General features: G+C 39.8%; 1 protein-coding gene across 1 annotated transcript; it reads left to right on the plus strand.

The window, feature by feature from the left end:
- Positions 1-3,064: 3,064 nt before the first annotated feature.
- On the plus strand, positions 3,065-8,488 carry LOC149287923 (acidic mammalian chitinase-like). Its single transcript, XM_089492249.1, has 11 exons — positions 3,065-3,089; positions 3,186-3,215; positions 5,043-5,244; positions 5,601-5,657; positions 5,855-6,026; positions 6,433-6,557; positions 6,806-6,929; positions 7,050-7,235; positions 7,581-7,700; positions 7,794-7,935; positions 8,247-8,488. Exons 1-11 carry the CDS (start codon positions 3,065-3,067, stop codon positions 8,486-8,488), a joined length of 1,425 nt encoding a protein of 474 aa, XP_089348375.1.
- The last annotated feature ends 8,215 nt before the right edge of the window (positions 8,489-16,703 follow it).

Raw genomic sequence — 16,703 nt, forward strand, 5'->3', positions numbered from 1 at the left:
ATATTTTATTTTCTGGTTATACAAAAAGCATGTATTCTTATTATTAAATGGCATACATAATAATAATAATAATAATACCAAATAGAATACTGCTTTAACAATAACTTAACACACATTAATCCGGATGTTTTGTTCTGCTTTCTCGATTTCTACCATGTTTTTCTTTATTTTTTTTTTTATAGTAAATAAGATGATATGATCAAAATATGGTATCTGAAGAAAGCCCATCTTGTCCTGAAAAAAACAATATATAACTTATGTGGGTACACTAAATGGGTGAGGAGAAAATTACAGCTGAACACAAGCACCACAAAAGTATTAAAACAGCCTCGGTCCCACAGGGTACAAAAAGAAAAAATGAGCCCAGTCCTTAAGGGGTTAATTATAAGATTTGTTGTTGTTATTTCAGGGGTAGGGTGACACTGCTACATACTTAATGATACATTTTCATTTGTGGAGATATATTTTTCTATCTTATACCTTAGACTAACTCACTTTTTCTTTAACTTAAATAAACAGCCACCTGACATACAGTAGACTATGGTGTTGTTGTAAATAGTAAAAAATCCAAATAACTCACACATATAATAACCTGTGATAGGCTTCTGAGCAACTCACAATTTCTATTATAAAGTTTATTAATTAAAGTTTATAAATTTATTATAAATTTCTATTATAAAGTTGTGAGGATCGCTCTGTTTCTTTATTTTCACAATTCTTATATTAATGTTGCAGTACTGAAAAATAAGTGATCAACCTTTTTTATTAGTGATTTTGTACAAGATTGTACTATAATTGTAGAGATTTCCAAGTGATATCAAATTTAAGAGATACTGTGGTGCTAATATAATCCTCTTAATCTTAGTATAAAATGAAGTGTTAAGTGTTTTCATGAAGGTTTGGATCTTCCATTATATTTAAACAATGGATATCACACAGAGGTCCTGCTTTACTTTAAAACACTGACCTGCATTCCAAAAAAGACATCCACAATTTCAGAGCCATGTTGAGCCGTGGATGCGACATTCAGATGGCAGATGACTTTGGCGTAAACAACATGAAAGCATGGATCCATCCTGCCTTGTCTCAACGGTTCAGTCTGCTGGTGGTGGTGTAATGGTGTGGGGGACATTTTCTTGGCACACTTTTGGCCCCTTAGTACCAAATGAGCATTGTTTAAATGCGACCGCCTACCTGAGTATTGTTGTTGACAATGTCCATCCCTTTATGACCACAGTGTACCCATCTTCTGGTGGCTACTTCCAGCAGGATAATGGACCATGTCACAAACATTACTTCATCTCAAACTTATTTTCTGAACATGACAATGAGTTTACTATACTCCAATGTCACTAGATCTCAATCCAATAGAGCACCTTTGGGATGTAGTGGAACGGGAGATTCGCATCATGGATGTGCAGCTGACAAATCTGCAGCAACTGCGTGATGCCAACAAGTCCATACGGACCAAAATCTCTGAGGAATGTTTCCAGCACCTTGTAGAAAGTATGCCATGAAAAACGAAGCCAGTTCCGAAGGCAAAAGAGGGTCCAACCCAGTACTAGCAAGGTGTACCTAATAAAGTGACCAGTGAGTGTATATACTGTATATAAATATGTATGTATTGAGAATGTGTCCTACACTAGTTTTGTCTGTTTATTTTAACATTATATTGTTATAAAGTTGCCCTCAAATGTTTGCGTGGGCTCAAATGAGACGTATCTGCTATCCCAAGTATTTAGTTTATGAAAGTAAAAAAGCATACTGCTGTTTTCACTAAACAACAAATTGATTCACAAACAAAAAAATTACGACTAACTTACTTTTTTATAACTTACAGCCACCTAACATACACTAGAATAGTGACAGATATATTGACCTCAGTTACAAATGTTACAAATTTACAAATTTCCTTAGGAAATGCAATGACATGTTGTCATTCAACTTTGATGCCTTTTCCTGCAACTCATGTCAACATACCATATTTGCTCGATTATAAGACAAGGTTTTTTTCAGAGCAAATGCTCTGAAAAATACCTCGTCTTATATTCGAGGCCGTCATATAATCAGACCTCAAATAACTAACTTTTGTTGAATGCATCTACAATAATGTTCAGCAGCCATACTGTTGGCTGAACTTCATGGGAATTGTATGGCATTGATGTTAACGGCAGCTCCTGTGATATACAGTCATCCATTACTGGCTAAACACCATAGGCTGAACCAAAGCATGGTTCTAATTTATATAATGAGGGTTTTGCTAGTAATGCCTCTAATGCACTTCTTTAATTATTGTAGTATAGTGTCTTTTTGCACATACTTTGTATTGATTATCAATAAAATTATTTTTCCTTCTAGTTCAGTTATCATGTTTGAGTTTATTCTCATTTGAATACAAAAATGAATATAATAATATTACTATTTATTGGAAGAATCAGCAGAAGCAATTAAAAAAATATTCTACAAGGTCCTATCTAGCAAAAAGAAACAAATAGAGAGGGTACAATCCCATATAGTTTCAAATAATAAATCCAAGTATAGCTGGGTGCTGCAGAGGCAAAAGGACTCAAAGTGCGACACAAAAACAAATAGTTGCGCCAGCCGACACCAGCATCACACAAGGATATCCAGTTTGTGCAAAACGCATCAAGCGGTTTAGCCTTTTTGTTTTTCGTTCTGTTGTTCCTTTTGATTTTATTGTCCACGGACGTTTCATAAATTAATTTTATACATTCATGGATACCCTTGTGTGATGCTGGTGTCGGCTGGCGCAACTATTTGTTTTTATGTCCTATTTAGCAAATCCTCAGTGTAATTTGCTTTGGGAGAAATCCAAAAATTGTTCTGTACACCTTTTTGGAATCTGTGGTAACTATTTTTTATTTGAGGTCATTGGTATAATGACCTCAAATAAAAAATAGTTACCACAGATTCCAAAAAGGTAAAACTTCTTGTATCAGTAAAGGTTTTGTTTACAGTGCATGTATCATTGACAGTTAGAGGTTAGATAGCGATCTATATAAGCCAGGCAGTAATGTTTCCATTCCTACTAGAACAGAGCAACATGAACAAGCTGCTACTTCTCACAGGTTAGTTTTTTACATAATAAAATTAGTTTTCTTCATTTTATAACATATATATATGTAGTTTTGTAAATAACATGATCCCCTTTCCATCTTCCTCAGGTCTTGTCCTGTTGCTGCAAATGCAGCTAGGTAAGAGCACAGTTCAACGTTTTAAAATGTTTCTGAAACTAACTTTTTGAGTAAAAGACAGCTCAAACACCATACTTGTTCCAGTCTAATGATATACATCACTGCGATGTATTTTCCTGATGTTTTACAACTAACTTTGTTAAATATTGTATAGAGGAACTTTTTATGTTGTAGGACTATATATATTGCACAGTACTGAAAACAGGACAAATTAAACATTCTGCTGCCTAACAAAAATACATTCAGCAGCACAGGCATTGGTACAGGGGTACAACTGCCCCCCTAGATAATTCCTTGGGCCCCCTTTTGCCCCCCCAACCGAGTTTGGAAACCCCCCAGCTGCAGTACCAAATGGCACAGTGCCATCTAAACATAGTTCTGGGGCCCTGTGGTGAATCACATTGCTACCCCTAAAAATGTAGCGTATCTATAGGGGAAGGACGAGCGGGAGGCCACCTCCCCAGGGCCGGTCTTCAGGGCCGCGCCGAGGCAGCTAAAAGATTGTGATCTCCCCAACCAACCCTGCTCAGCAGGAATCCGCTGAGCAGGGCTGGTTGGGGAGATCACAATCCCGCTTTAAGCAGCCCAACATTAGGGAGCGCAAGGTCTGTCACTTCCATGCGTAATCACTATGCACTGGCAATTGATGCCGAGCGCCGGGATATGACGTCTTATCCCGGCGCTCTGCATCGATAGCCAGCGCATAGTGATGAGGGAGCACTAGCTACAGTTCTGCTCACAACAACCAGGCAGCGTGAGAGGTTGTCTCTCTGTCTCTGCACTTATTTGTAAACTAAAAGAAAAACGTTCAATAGTGTTCCTCTCTTTCTCAGGTCTGAAGCAATACCTGAGGAAGAGAAGGGAAGCTTTTGAAAGCTTGTCTTTTTTTAACTATTATGTTAATCCAATAAAAAAGGTATCATTGCACACTGCGATACTCTAGCATTTTGCCATCTTGCTTATATATATATATTTATTTATTTATTTTTCAGTTGCACTATTTAGTACTACTGTTTTGACTGTGGTATCTTATGTGCCCCCCCATATATTGTTCCTAGAGTCGCCACTGTTCAGCATTACTGTAAAATAGTGTACACGCACTATTAAAGGGTCTTACAAATGGCAATAAAAATTGGTCGATTGCAAGCATGCAAGAGAATGGGCTCTTCTCTCGTAAGGTTGAATGATAACAGAAAATGAGAAGGTATGAGGGGATCTTAAGCTGAAGGCTACTGGAAATTGGTGAAGGGACTGGCACAGTGGGTCAATTAACATGGAGAGGTTGAGTAGGCATATGAGAGCAAGTATATATGAGGTATATGGCCCTTGGACAGGACATGTTCCAAATAGCCTTACTCCTAACCCATATATGTGCCCTGCTGCAGCCCTCGTACTTTGTGGTCTGATGATTATTGCAACTGACAAGGAAAGCATCTTAATTAAAATCAATGAGAGCGCTTTCTGCACATTTGAATAGTGCTCCAAACAGGCCCCCTCTGTAGCATTCACAGAGCCAACAATGGAGTTGACTGACATGTTACTACATGACGTGCAGGGAGATACGTTCATGTAAACACATCTCCTTCACAACAACTAATAAAGAGTGGAGAAAGGGGAAATGCATTTGGGTGCATTCTGCAAAATCCCTCCATTCATTTGCAAAAAAGCATTTCATGGAAATAAGTAGAATAATGAAATAACCGTGGTTAGAAACAACCATGATGAAAGGTTATGTTGTTATTTTGGCAATTTTATCTAAATGATTCATATGATGAGAAATGCTCCTTCCGCTTGAGCATATCACAACAACTGTGTCTTTTTCAATAGGTTCTTCCTTTAAACTGGTATGCTATTTTACCAACTGGGCTCAGTATTACCCTGCACCGGCCACTTACATGCCTGATAATGTTGATCCTTGCATGTGTACTCACCTGATCTATGCTTTTGCTACCATGAACAACAACCAGATAGCACCTTTTGAATGGAATGATCCAACCCTCTATGCTTCCTTTAATGCCCTAAAGAATTAGTAAGTTTTTATGAAATCCAACTTTCTGATGTCTCTTTTTTTACCAAAAAAATCTAATGATATTCCCTGATAAAAAGGAAAGAAGTTGTTAATCTAATCCTGGTATTTTCAATATAAACCAAAAATCTACATCTGGGTGATTTTTGTATACTATTATGAGTGGAAGTTCTAATTACATTACATACATTTTCTTGATTTTCATTTAGTCAATCCAGTTTTTTAACCATTTGTAGACAAGCAATATTGTCACAAAAGCATACAAACTTTTATTTTTCACTTTTTCTTTATTTTAAAATTTAAGTAAAAATGTATGACAAAACTATTTTGTGAAATAGATTTTTATTAATTATTTACAGTAACAGTGAATTGAAAACACTCCTGTCTGTTGGAGGATGGAATTATGGAACATCTGGGTAAACCCGATACTGCTATTCATGTGCTTTGTGTTTGTTAAGATCAGACGACTACTGGTCAGGTGTATGTATGCCATTTTATTGCAAATATATTGCCAATATCTAGTGTTATTTATGCAGTCTAGGCCCATTACCCCTCAGTCTTTCAAAATCCACCTTTTACAGTTTTACTCAGAAAATGTAAATGTTTTCCTTAGGTTCAACACAATGGTATCCTCCTCCGAAAACCGGCAAACATTTATTAACTCTGTTATCAAGTTCCTGAGACAGTATGATTTTGATGGATTGGATATTGACTGGGAATATCCTGGTGATTCAGACAGAGGAAGCCCTCCACAGACCCAACAGCAGTTTTCTGTCCTGCTTCAGGTGATAAACTAAGACTTACTTTACCACTTGATCGACTAACAATAAATACATTGGGGAATAACTGACTTGTGTCTTTTCCTGTTTTCTTTTCCTGAAACATATTCAACTAGGAATATATATTCTACAGTTTTTTTTTACACATCAGATATAAGCTGTAAATTGATGTTGACATGATGAGCTGACCTGCCATCATTGCCAAGCAAGTGAAGATTTTGTATTACTACTATAATAGGAATTAATCTCTAATTTAGGTACCTCTTGACTGAAGTATGTCATCCAAATTATGGAGACATAATATAAATATGTATACACTATTATAGGATAAATACCACCATGCATTAATTTAGTTGCATTTAATATATATAATATATGCTAAAAAAATAACCCCATTCTTATTATATTGCAGGAAATGCATGAGGCATTTGTCCAAGAAGCTAGTCAGAGCAACAAACCTCGGCTACTCATGTCTGCTGCTGTATCGGCTGGCAAGTCAACCATACAAGCAGGATACCAGATTCCACAGTTGTCTAAGTGAGACTTTTTATTAAAAAAAAGATACATTACCCAGTTACACATTTGTTTCTATAAATCTTTTATACAGTTCTAAAAAGGAATGCATGAGTACGTGGTACACAAAAAGGACCATGCTTACCAGAGGTCATTCAAAATGTGTGTATTTTGAAAACTCAAAATATGTGATCCATCTTTTACTATTCAGTGTCACTAAATAACACTTAAATCTTTAACTTCTTTTTCGTTTAACAATAACTAAATCAAAGGTACCTGGATCTTATTAACGTTATGACATACGACCTTCGTGGCTCTTGGGAAGGTTTTACAGGAGAGGACAGTCCTCTGTTCCAGGGACCAGCTGATCAGGGTGGTTACATTTACTTCAATGTGGTACGTTCCTGGGTTCTCGTGTTTGCTGTTATTTAAAGTCAAATATGGATATAGCTAATGCAAAAATGCTGAGTGACCTGTTTGAGTAACCTTAAAAATGACTGTGATGTATCATTATAGGACTATGCTATGAACTTTTGGAAAGATAATGGAGCTGCAGCCGAGAAGCTTATGGTTGGGTTCCCTGCCTATGGACGCACTTTTACACTGAGTAACCCCGCCAACAATGGTCTTGGTGCCCCAGTTTCAGGTGCAGGTCCAGCTGCCCCGTACACACAGGAGGCTGGATTTATGGCATACTTTGAGGTATTACTATCCAGGATAACTGACATAGCTTGAGTTTGTAAATCGATGCAAGTGCTTAGGAGATATTTGATTTAAAGTTGTTGTTTCCCTCAGTTGTTTTACTCAGCTAAATTTAACAATTACCTAAATGAATGTTTGTAAGTATCATTGTTAATTCTGTTGAATACCCAAACGTTTCCTAGAAATAATTATTCATTCATGAAAAATTGTGACTAACTCTTCCTTTTTATTAACGCATGATTGTCATGTGAGTAAACAGTAGACAGTAATACAGGTTTTTAATATAGGAGTTATGACTGCATCTAAAAAGTTTCTATTTTTATGTGTCTTCTTAATTTTTCACAGATTTGCGATTTCTTAAAACAAGGTGCTACTGTGGTATGGAACAGCCCTCAAGCAGTTCCCTATGCCTATAAAGGAAGTCAATGGATTGGATATGATAACCAAAAGAGTTTCCAGATCAAGGTAAGTACTGTTTTGAAATGTATGATGTGAGATGTGATGTGTGTGTATACTTCATAATGTCATGTGATGTTGCATTTTTTTTTCTTTTAACAGGCAGAGTGGCTTATGAAGAACAACTTTGGAGGTGCCATGGTCTGGGCTCTTCCTTTGGATGATTTCAGTGGGAAATTCTGTGGACAGGGCAAATACCCACTGATGAACACTCTGAAATCTACACTGGGTATCTCCTTTCCAAGTGAGTTTTATTAATACATATGTCAGCAGATACCACCAACAATCTTTTGTGTTTCTTGGAATCCAGGAGCAGATGAGGAGTTGTTTCATGAGCCCTATACATTAATTAATAATGAAATGGCAAAAAGGGTCACAAGACCACTATGGTGAAACTAGCCTTTAAACCTAACCATGTTTACTATTTAAAATGGGTAAAAAAAATATGCACCAAAATAGCACCAATAATATAAGGTTAACATGATAAATGCACCAACCAAACCCTGACCCATTGTACCCATTGTACAAATTATTCTGTTTATTATTTTCTTGCAGACTGTAAGACCCCAACTATAACTGTAGCGCCAAACACTGCACAACCAGCAACTGCAGCAGCTCCAACTGCCAGTGGAAGTGACGGCAACAGTGGGTTCTGTGTTGGAAAGGGAAATGGTCTTTACCCAAATCCCAAAAATAAAAGTGGCTTCTTTAACTGCCTTAATGGGCACACGTACCAGGAGTCCTGTCAAACAGGCCTAGTATTTGATTCCAGCTGCAACTGCTGTAATTGGGCTTGAAGAAGAATGTTAATTCAAATGTTAATAAAAAAAACAGAAGGAAATGGCATTGGTGTCTAATTATGATTATATTATCTTCCATAAAAATAAATATTTATAAAATTATTAGATAATTTTAAAATATACTGTGTGCATATATATATATATATATATATATATATATATATTACACATTGTATGACCAAAAGTATGTTGGCACCTGACGATAACATCTATATGATCTTGTTGGACATATACATGGGTATTAATATGGAGTTGCCCCCTTCCACTTTTCTAGGAAGGCTCTCCACAAGAGTGGCATATGCCACTGACATATGCCACAAGAGTGGCATATGTCAGTGGGAATTTGTGCCCATTTAGCCTGTGATGGGACGATCTGTACCCTGACTGGGTACACCCACTAAATCGTGCTTCCTTCTGACACCAGCGGTTAACCCATTCGACACTGGATGAGTCTAGTGCTGGCATGACAAAGCAGCACAGCAAGTTAATGGATCCGTGCTGGCACTGTGACTCCAGCTACACAGTGCTAAGTTGTCATAGCAGCCCACTAATATTGAGGTGGAAAACACGAACAGCACAGATATTAATACACACAAACATAATTAGATCAGTAGTATAATCCCCTCCCTACCAGACAGCCTGGCACCTACAAACAGTTCTATGGCCACACGACAAGGAGTCACTATTTTGGGGTGATACCGAAGGAGTAGCCTCAATCCCAGAGAACCTATGGAGAACTCCGTCATTGGGGGATCCTGAGTGACAGCACTGGAAGGGTCCCCGGGAATAGTCTGCATGATAGCTGGGCCAGAGTTCCAGAGCTGTGGCTGGGTAAACCCTGGTTCTAAACATGGGTAATTAAATCAGGTTTTCCAAATAATCTCCGTCACCACCTCTGATTGTTGCCCACCACGAGCACAGTATAACCCCACAAGAGAGATGTGAACAGTTCAATGGATTTGCGTCAGGCCCCATAACCGGCTAGTCCATTGGAGTCTAGTTAGGCCAAACCAGACAGGGTTTCACAGGGTGATTTAGACATAGGAGGGGATTGGGGAGGCAGGTAAGGAGTCACTCCATGACCAGGTTCACAGTCAGTGTTACAATTCATCCCAAAGGTGTTCAGTAGGGCTAAGGTATATATTCTATACATGCCTTGCTTTGTGCATAAAGGCACAGTGATGCTAAGACTGGAAAGGGTCTTCTCCTAACTAGTGCCATAAAGTTGGAAGCATAAAACTGTCTAAATTGGCATTGTATGCTGTAGCATTAACATTACACATGGGTATAGTCCACCAAACATTACAACATTCTTCTGGCATCCACCAAACCCAGAAGCATCCATCAGACAGAAGCATGATTTATAACGCTAGAGAACACGTTTCCACTTCTTCAGACTCCAATTTACTCCACTTCAGCCAACGCTTCGTATTGTGCATAGTGATCTTCAGCTTGTGTGCAGCTGCTCAACAATCAGGCTCAGCTGTCCCAAGCAATCAATACCGGTGCTCCAGAGAAGGAAGAGCGGCCACTAGTGTGTGCAGACACACATGACAGCAAAATAAGTTGTGCATGGTCCTGGCTAGTAGGGTGGAATCCTGACACTCCTGCAGGGACTCTGTGAGTGTTCATGGTCTACTTCTTTTTCACATACAATACTGTTGGAGCTGAGCTGCTTTTATTCCTACATCTTTTAATTTCACAATAATATCACTTGACGTGTGGCAAATGAGACATCCTATGACAGCTCCACGTTTCAAGTCACTGACCTATTGTGAAGGGTTCTACTATTTGTCCTTGGACTGTGTTTGCTCATGCCTGCCAATCACACGGTTGTGTAAGAGGGGGGTGCAGTGCCTCACCAAGGAAACTGTGTAGATTCAATGTGAGCCGTCTACCATACCAGTGACTGTAATATTGTACTCATTGTTGCATGGTCGACCCTGAGCTCTTCTACTGCCAATGTTTGCCTATGGCAATGTGTCCACTAACTTTTGTTTATATAGTGTATGTATAAATATGGGGACTCCCTGTTAGATTATTCTTTGTCTTGAATATCTAAACTTCTCCAGGAGCTGAATCAGTGGGACTGCACTGCCTTTTAAACCACTGAGAATCTCATGCAATTTAGGCCACCTGTGTGGTAGGTGGGGTGCTTAACCATAAGGTTTGGACAGAACCTGCCAGGCATTTCTAGCTGGTGACCACACACTGTAGCACCTGATCTGCACTAGAATAAGGATATCCATCACAGCCTATTTATTTTTATTTTATTCATCTCCATATTACTACATACTGCACAGCGATAATAATAACTTAGCAGTTGTCTGATTAGTTAATTTAATAGGATATTGAATCTTTGTTTGGAGATCTGTCTCCATGCGTATTTTAAGTGACGGCTTTTTCACTGTAACTTTTTATGGGGTGATGATAATATTATGTTACATCTTAGTATGTTAGCTCTACATGACTAGTTATTTATGGCTAGTAATTGCAACAATCTAAGAAATGCGACGTTGTGTGAAGTTATTTCTGTATTTTGCCCATATGCTTCATTTTATTCATTTTTGTGCATAGAACTTATGGTATTTCCCAATAGTCAACTATGACGGGACGCCCTGTACACCAGCTGGGTACTCCCGCCAAACGTTGCTTCCTCCTTGTCATGACCCTGGTAAGCAGGTCGGGTAGGAGCCCAGTCGCAGGGGATACAAGGGGTTCTGTCTGTTCCCCACGATGCATGATGGCTAGAGGGATGGTACAGACAGGCGCAATGAAACACAGCACAGGCAGAACCCACTGGCAGGGCAGACGGGTAGGAATAACACAGGGTCAGGTACAGGGCCAAAGTAGAGCGGTCCAAACACGTTAATGCAAAGGCCCTGACTGAAGGGCAGGGCAGGTTTATATAGGCAGGATTCCACTCAGGTAATCAGGCTCAGCTGTCCCAAACAATCAATACTGGTGCTCCAGAGAAGGAAGAGCGGCCACTAGTGTGTGCAGACACACATGACAGCAAAATAAATTGTGCATGGTCCTGGCTAGTAGGATGGAATCCTGACACTCCTGCAGGGACTCCAGTGATTAACCCTTCAGCACCACACAGAACCAGCGTTGTAGAGAGAAGGGGGGATGACGCTGCCTCAGAGCTTGGTTGGCACTGTGACTAATGTCTTAAAAAGGACAATAAATGATCATAGCAGCCCACCCCAAGCATCAGACAGCACTCATGATGAGGTGAAAACAGGACAGAACTACCAGACAGTCCGGCACCTCCATACAGTTCTAAGGCCAGCAATGCCCACCTGACAATGATTCACTATTTTGGGGTGATCCTGAGGGAGTGGCTTCAATATCATGGTACCAATGGTGAGCTTAGGGTCCGAGGATGTTATGGTCCAAAAAGAAACTTGATCCGACCTCAGGACCCTGAGTGACAGCAGCGGAAACTCCCCTGGGAATAGTTCGCACAGTAGCTGGGCCAGAGTTCCATAGCCTCGACTGGGTAAATCTCGCTCCCTCTCCGTAACCACCACTAAGTGTTGTCTACCATGAGCATAGTGTAACCCCAAAAGAGCGACGTGGTGGGACAACAGGTATCCTTAGCGGCGCAGTTCTAAATGTCAGCTGGCATCTCTGCGGTTCCTAGCCGCTGCACAGCTCCACGGATTTGCGGCTAGGTCCCGATCAGGCATATGGAGCATTTCAGGCCATGTAGGCCATAGCTGGCTAGTTCATGGGGGTCTGGTTCCGGCAGACCAGATGAGATTTCCTGTTCACTCTGTGCCCCCCAATGAGCACAGGGGGACTTAGAGCAAAGAGGGGGCTGGGCAGGCAGGCAAGGAGTCTCCCCAGAAATCCATCAGTATCCCCCTCCCAAACTGAAATCTGCCTGATGTGTCCTCAGCCTCAGGGGGTTACCTTGACAGTCTGCATATGATGATATCTTGTAAATTTATTTTGACTGTAAATATCAGGAGTATTCCTAATCAAGACCGCCAAGGGCTCTATAGAAAGAGCATATATTAGTGGGGCATTAATAGCAAATCAGTGAGAATCTAACAAGGGGCCCACAATTTTTTTTAATGTTTTAGACATATGTGGCCAGTTTACACAGTTGCATGCTTTTTCTGCAACTAATGCGAGGATCACCAAGTGCAATTTGCTATGGTTAATGTTACTAATTATATTAACAATCTTCCGGGTATTATAGGTAGCGTAGCTCCCTGTTACAAATCCTACTTGATTTTCATGTATTAAATATGGTAAAATCTTTTTTAATCTTTCTGCCAAGATTTTAGAAAAAAAAATAATATCCAAATTTATTTATGAAATTGGTTTATAATTAGCAGTAAAACTAGGGTATTTACTATGGGAATGATGGTAGCTCTTAACATTTCAGAGGGTATCGCTTTCACTGCTGCTATTTTGTTGAAGGTTCTTAATAATAAAGGTGATATTATCTTTTCAAATGTTGTATACAACCCTGCAGAGAATACGTCTGAGCCAGGAGCTTTATTTTTCTCGAGATTTAAGATTGTATCTTTTATTTCCTTTTATTCAAATATTTTAATGTATCTTCCTTTACTTATTAGCTGAATCCAAGTACTTAAATTTATTTAAGAGTTTGTGTATTGGCCCAATTACTTGGTTGGATCATGTTTCAATATTTTAGGAATTTAAAAATAATCCTAGATGGGGATCAAATGAATCCCTCTTAGAAACCGAACACAATCGGAAGGATCTCGTTAAACAAACGGAAAGTTCCTAGAAATAAATGATGATGCCACAGTTACGAATCACTATGGAACATATTAAAATGTGTTATGCGTGGTTTTATTATAAAAATAGGCTCACTCTCAAAGAGTCCAAAATTTTGCAGATTTACATATCTCATTGGCTAAAAATGAAAGGTTAAATAAAGAAGATCCAATAAACACTATGTAACAGGTTCACCAAGAGAGCTGTAGTAACTCCCAGTGATCACCTAGTATCCTCGTGTTGTCCCCGGAATAACTTCCAGCACCAGTCAGCATGCACACCATAGATCCCTGCTATGTGTACCCAATAAGTAGACACAACTACCTTGAATTGAGTACAGCAGGAATGAACAGTTTATTGTTGTAAAACATAGACTCATATATCTACAGAACTTCATTAACATAAATTAACATTGATAAATAGGTGCATGTAGACAACCCAACCTCCAATTAAACAATGGAGTTCCTACCCATGCTATCTTTGTTTGAAAGCCAGGGTGGAGCCATCTCTGAGTACCTTGGGACCCTGTATGACAGGTCATTCTGTCACACACTACATAAACTTAAAACAGAAATTTTTAATAAAACCACAAGAATAAATAAACCAATACTCTTCCATAAGCAAAAGCTGTACTATAATAGTAATAGGGTAGGTAAATTACCGTATTTGCTTAATGACGACCCCCAAAAATTTAAATAATTTATGAAAAAAAGAAAAAGCCTGAATTTAGGAAAAAAGTTTTACTAGCATATTTAATAAAAACTATGATTGAGAAAAATGCATTTCTTGTTTTTATTTCCTTTTATTTGCCAACCTGCCCCCTAGTTATGCACATCTGTCCCCCAGTTATACACATCTGCCCCAGATACCCCTGTTTTGCCACTCTGCCTCCCTGATATGTCTTTTATCCCCCTATTTGCCATTCTGCCTCACTGATTTGCCTTATACCCCCTATATGCTACTCTGCCCCTTATATGCCACTCAACCCCCCAGATATGCCTTATATCCCCTGTGGCACTCATATGCCACTCACATAGACAACTTCTGATACCGCCCGGCACTTCTGCTGGGGCTTCTATGACTGAGCACCGGGAGGTCATGTGACTCCTTCAATGGGCAGAATTTGCAAGGAATATCATTCTCATGAAGCTTCCAAAACCTCTACCTTCTTCTGCAATAACAGTTACAAACCCTTTTCCTTGCTGTTCAAGGAACCTGCAGGTTTATTCGTCACCATAGACACTGTATATTTGTCCCTTTATTATCCTTCGTCGGATTAATCCTGTGATTTATGAACCGCTTCTTCCTTCCTCCAGATACCTTGTGTGTTTCATTTTTCTTTGCTTAATCCCATCAACAGTGATAGATTCACAAAAAAACCCGATTTGGAATATGAGGTGCAAGCCATGTCAGGAAGATCATAACCTACCTAGTACACTTGAAGGGATATGGTCCTGAAGAAAGGTGTGTGACGGGACCGACCTGTACCCCGACTGGGTACTCCCGCCACAGGACACCAACAAGTAACCCCTTCAGCGCCGGGCAGAACCAGCATTGTAGATAGAAGGGGGGACGTCGCTGCACCGTAGCTGCATTGGCACTGTGGCTATCCGAAGCTTAGCTACACAGCGAGGCTACAGCCCACCCCAAACATCAGGCAACACTCATGTTGAGGTGAAAACAGGACTCATTTATTAAAACCAAATACAGAGCTATATATACACAAGTAAGAAAAGGGGCAAGACAAATATCACATGATCTAATTACCATGGCAGGAAGGAAGTAATTAGATCAAATCCTGCAACACAATATCCGGGTGAAGGACAGAATGACATAAGACATAAATAATTACATTAATTGGGGACGTAGACGTGGAATGACGATAGACATATAATTGGCTTAAGACAGACAATGGCCAGGACACAGGGATAACAGGAGCTCACAGGATTAACAGCTACCTGTTATGTAATTGATAATTAGGTATGCAGCAGTGACACATAGTCATACCTACAGGGTGTCTTAAGACAAGGGCTAACTCACACAATAACAGGGGAGACACTTCACACCTATACAATTAACAATGCACAGACAATCAGCCTTCTTCCTACCACAGGATGTCCAGCTGACGTTACAGTTCTGAGACTCTGAGTGCTAAAACATGGGGTACATCAGCAGAAACTGAACCCCTGTATCCACACACAGAAGTCTCTACAAGGCCTGGGCCCATAGTCGATAGGGAGGAGGCTGGCTCTCAGGCCTCTCCAGGGACCCCAGTGATGGAGGGTTCTGTCACAAGGTGATCTGCATGACTCAGCTCTACTGAAGAAATTCCATGCAGACCATCCAGACAAAGCAGGGAAGTTTTGGCTTTTGGCCAGCCTCAAGGGGTAATGTCACATCGCCAGGAGACAGCACAGATGTCCCAAGCAGTATGTACCCAGGTGAGGCTGAAAAAGACTGCAGGCGTGCCAGGAGGCTCACCGGTGATGTGTGGCTGGAGGCAGGGCTTGCTGGGTACCGGATTTAAAATTATGGAACTGCTTTTTCAGGAAAAAAATATTTTCAGTCCTCACCTGAACTTTTTTCCAATATGGCAGTATTCTTCTATGGATTTGTTGTCTCTAGAACTGTACTGTCTGGTGAGGTCTGACCAGAGATCTGTAAAGTGGTCGAGCCATCTGTTTCATTATGCTACTAGTGCATCTAGCTATACAACCCAGCCCTCTGCTTGTTTTTTCCAGTTCTTTATTGCTTGCTTAGCATCACTACAGGGGGGATAACACAGGTGGGGAAAACCCATTGTATCACTTAATCCCCTTACCTGATCTATAATGGGATATGGGTTTGGGTTCTGTGTACATTGAGAACGTGCGTCTGTTAAAGTAATGTTAATAGAAGTAAGGCACTATTTAAGTCCTATGTGTTTTTAATAAACGTATTTCTTGTTTTACTGCACAAATTTTGGTGTGACTCATCCTTGGGTAGCTGGAGCTATCCCTATGGGAGTTTGACTGGGGACTCCTCAGCACAAAACAGGGGTACCCTAACCCAGCCTTGGTTACGATAGACCCTGTTACACGCTAAGCATAGATAGTGGTGGCCACAGAGGTGAGTCATATGAGGCAACTATGACACTGCCCAAGGTCAGGCCTAGGACAGCACTTAGCAAAGATTTGTCTCTGGGTCTATTTAATAATATATAATAATACATAATGCTAAAAAGGGACAATTTACAATTATGTAAAGGCCACAATTCACAAATTCTGCACAATTTCCTAGTTAATTGACTGCCTTCACAGAAACTACATAGCCTCTGATAACAGAGAAACAAAATTAAAGATTCTGCTTTTACTCCAGAATTATTTCTATACGTTACTCCCTGCCTACTTCCCTCCCATTAAAGGCTGTATGGGGCCTTCCGTTCCGTTCTAGTATTTGTGTCCCTGGTGTA

Source organism: Sceloporus occidentalis, unplaced genomic scaffold (genome assembly GCF_023333645.1).
Source record: "Sceloporus occidentalis isolate IW3139 unplaced genomic scaffold, rSceOcc1.0.p SCAF_55, whole genome shotgun sequence".
NCBI lineage: Eukaryota > Metazoa > Chordata > Lepidosauria > Squamata > Phrynosomatidae > Sceloporus > Sceloporus occidentalis.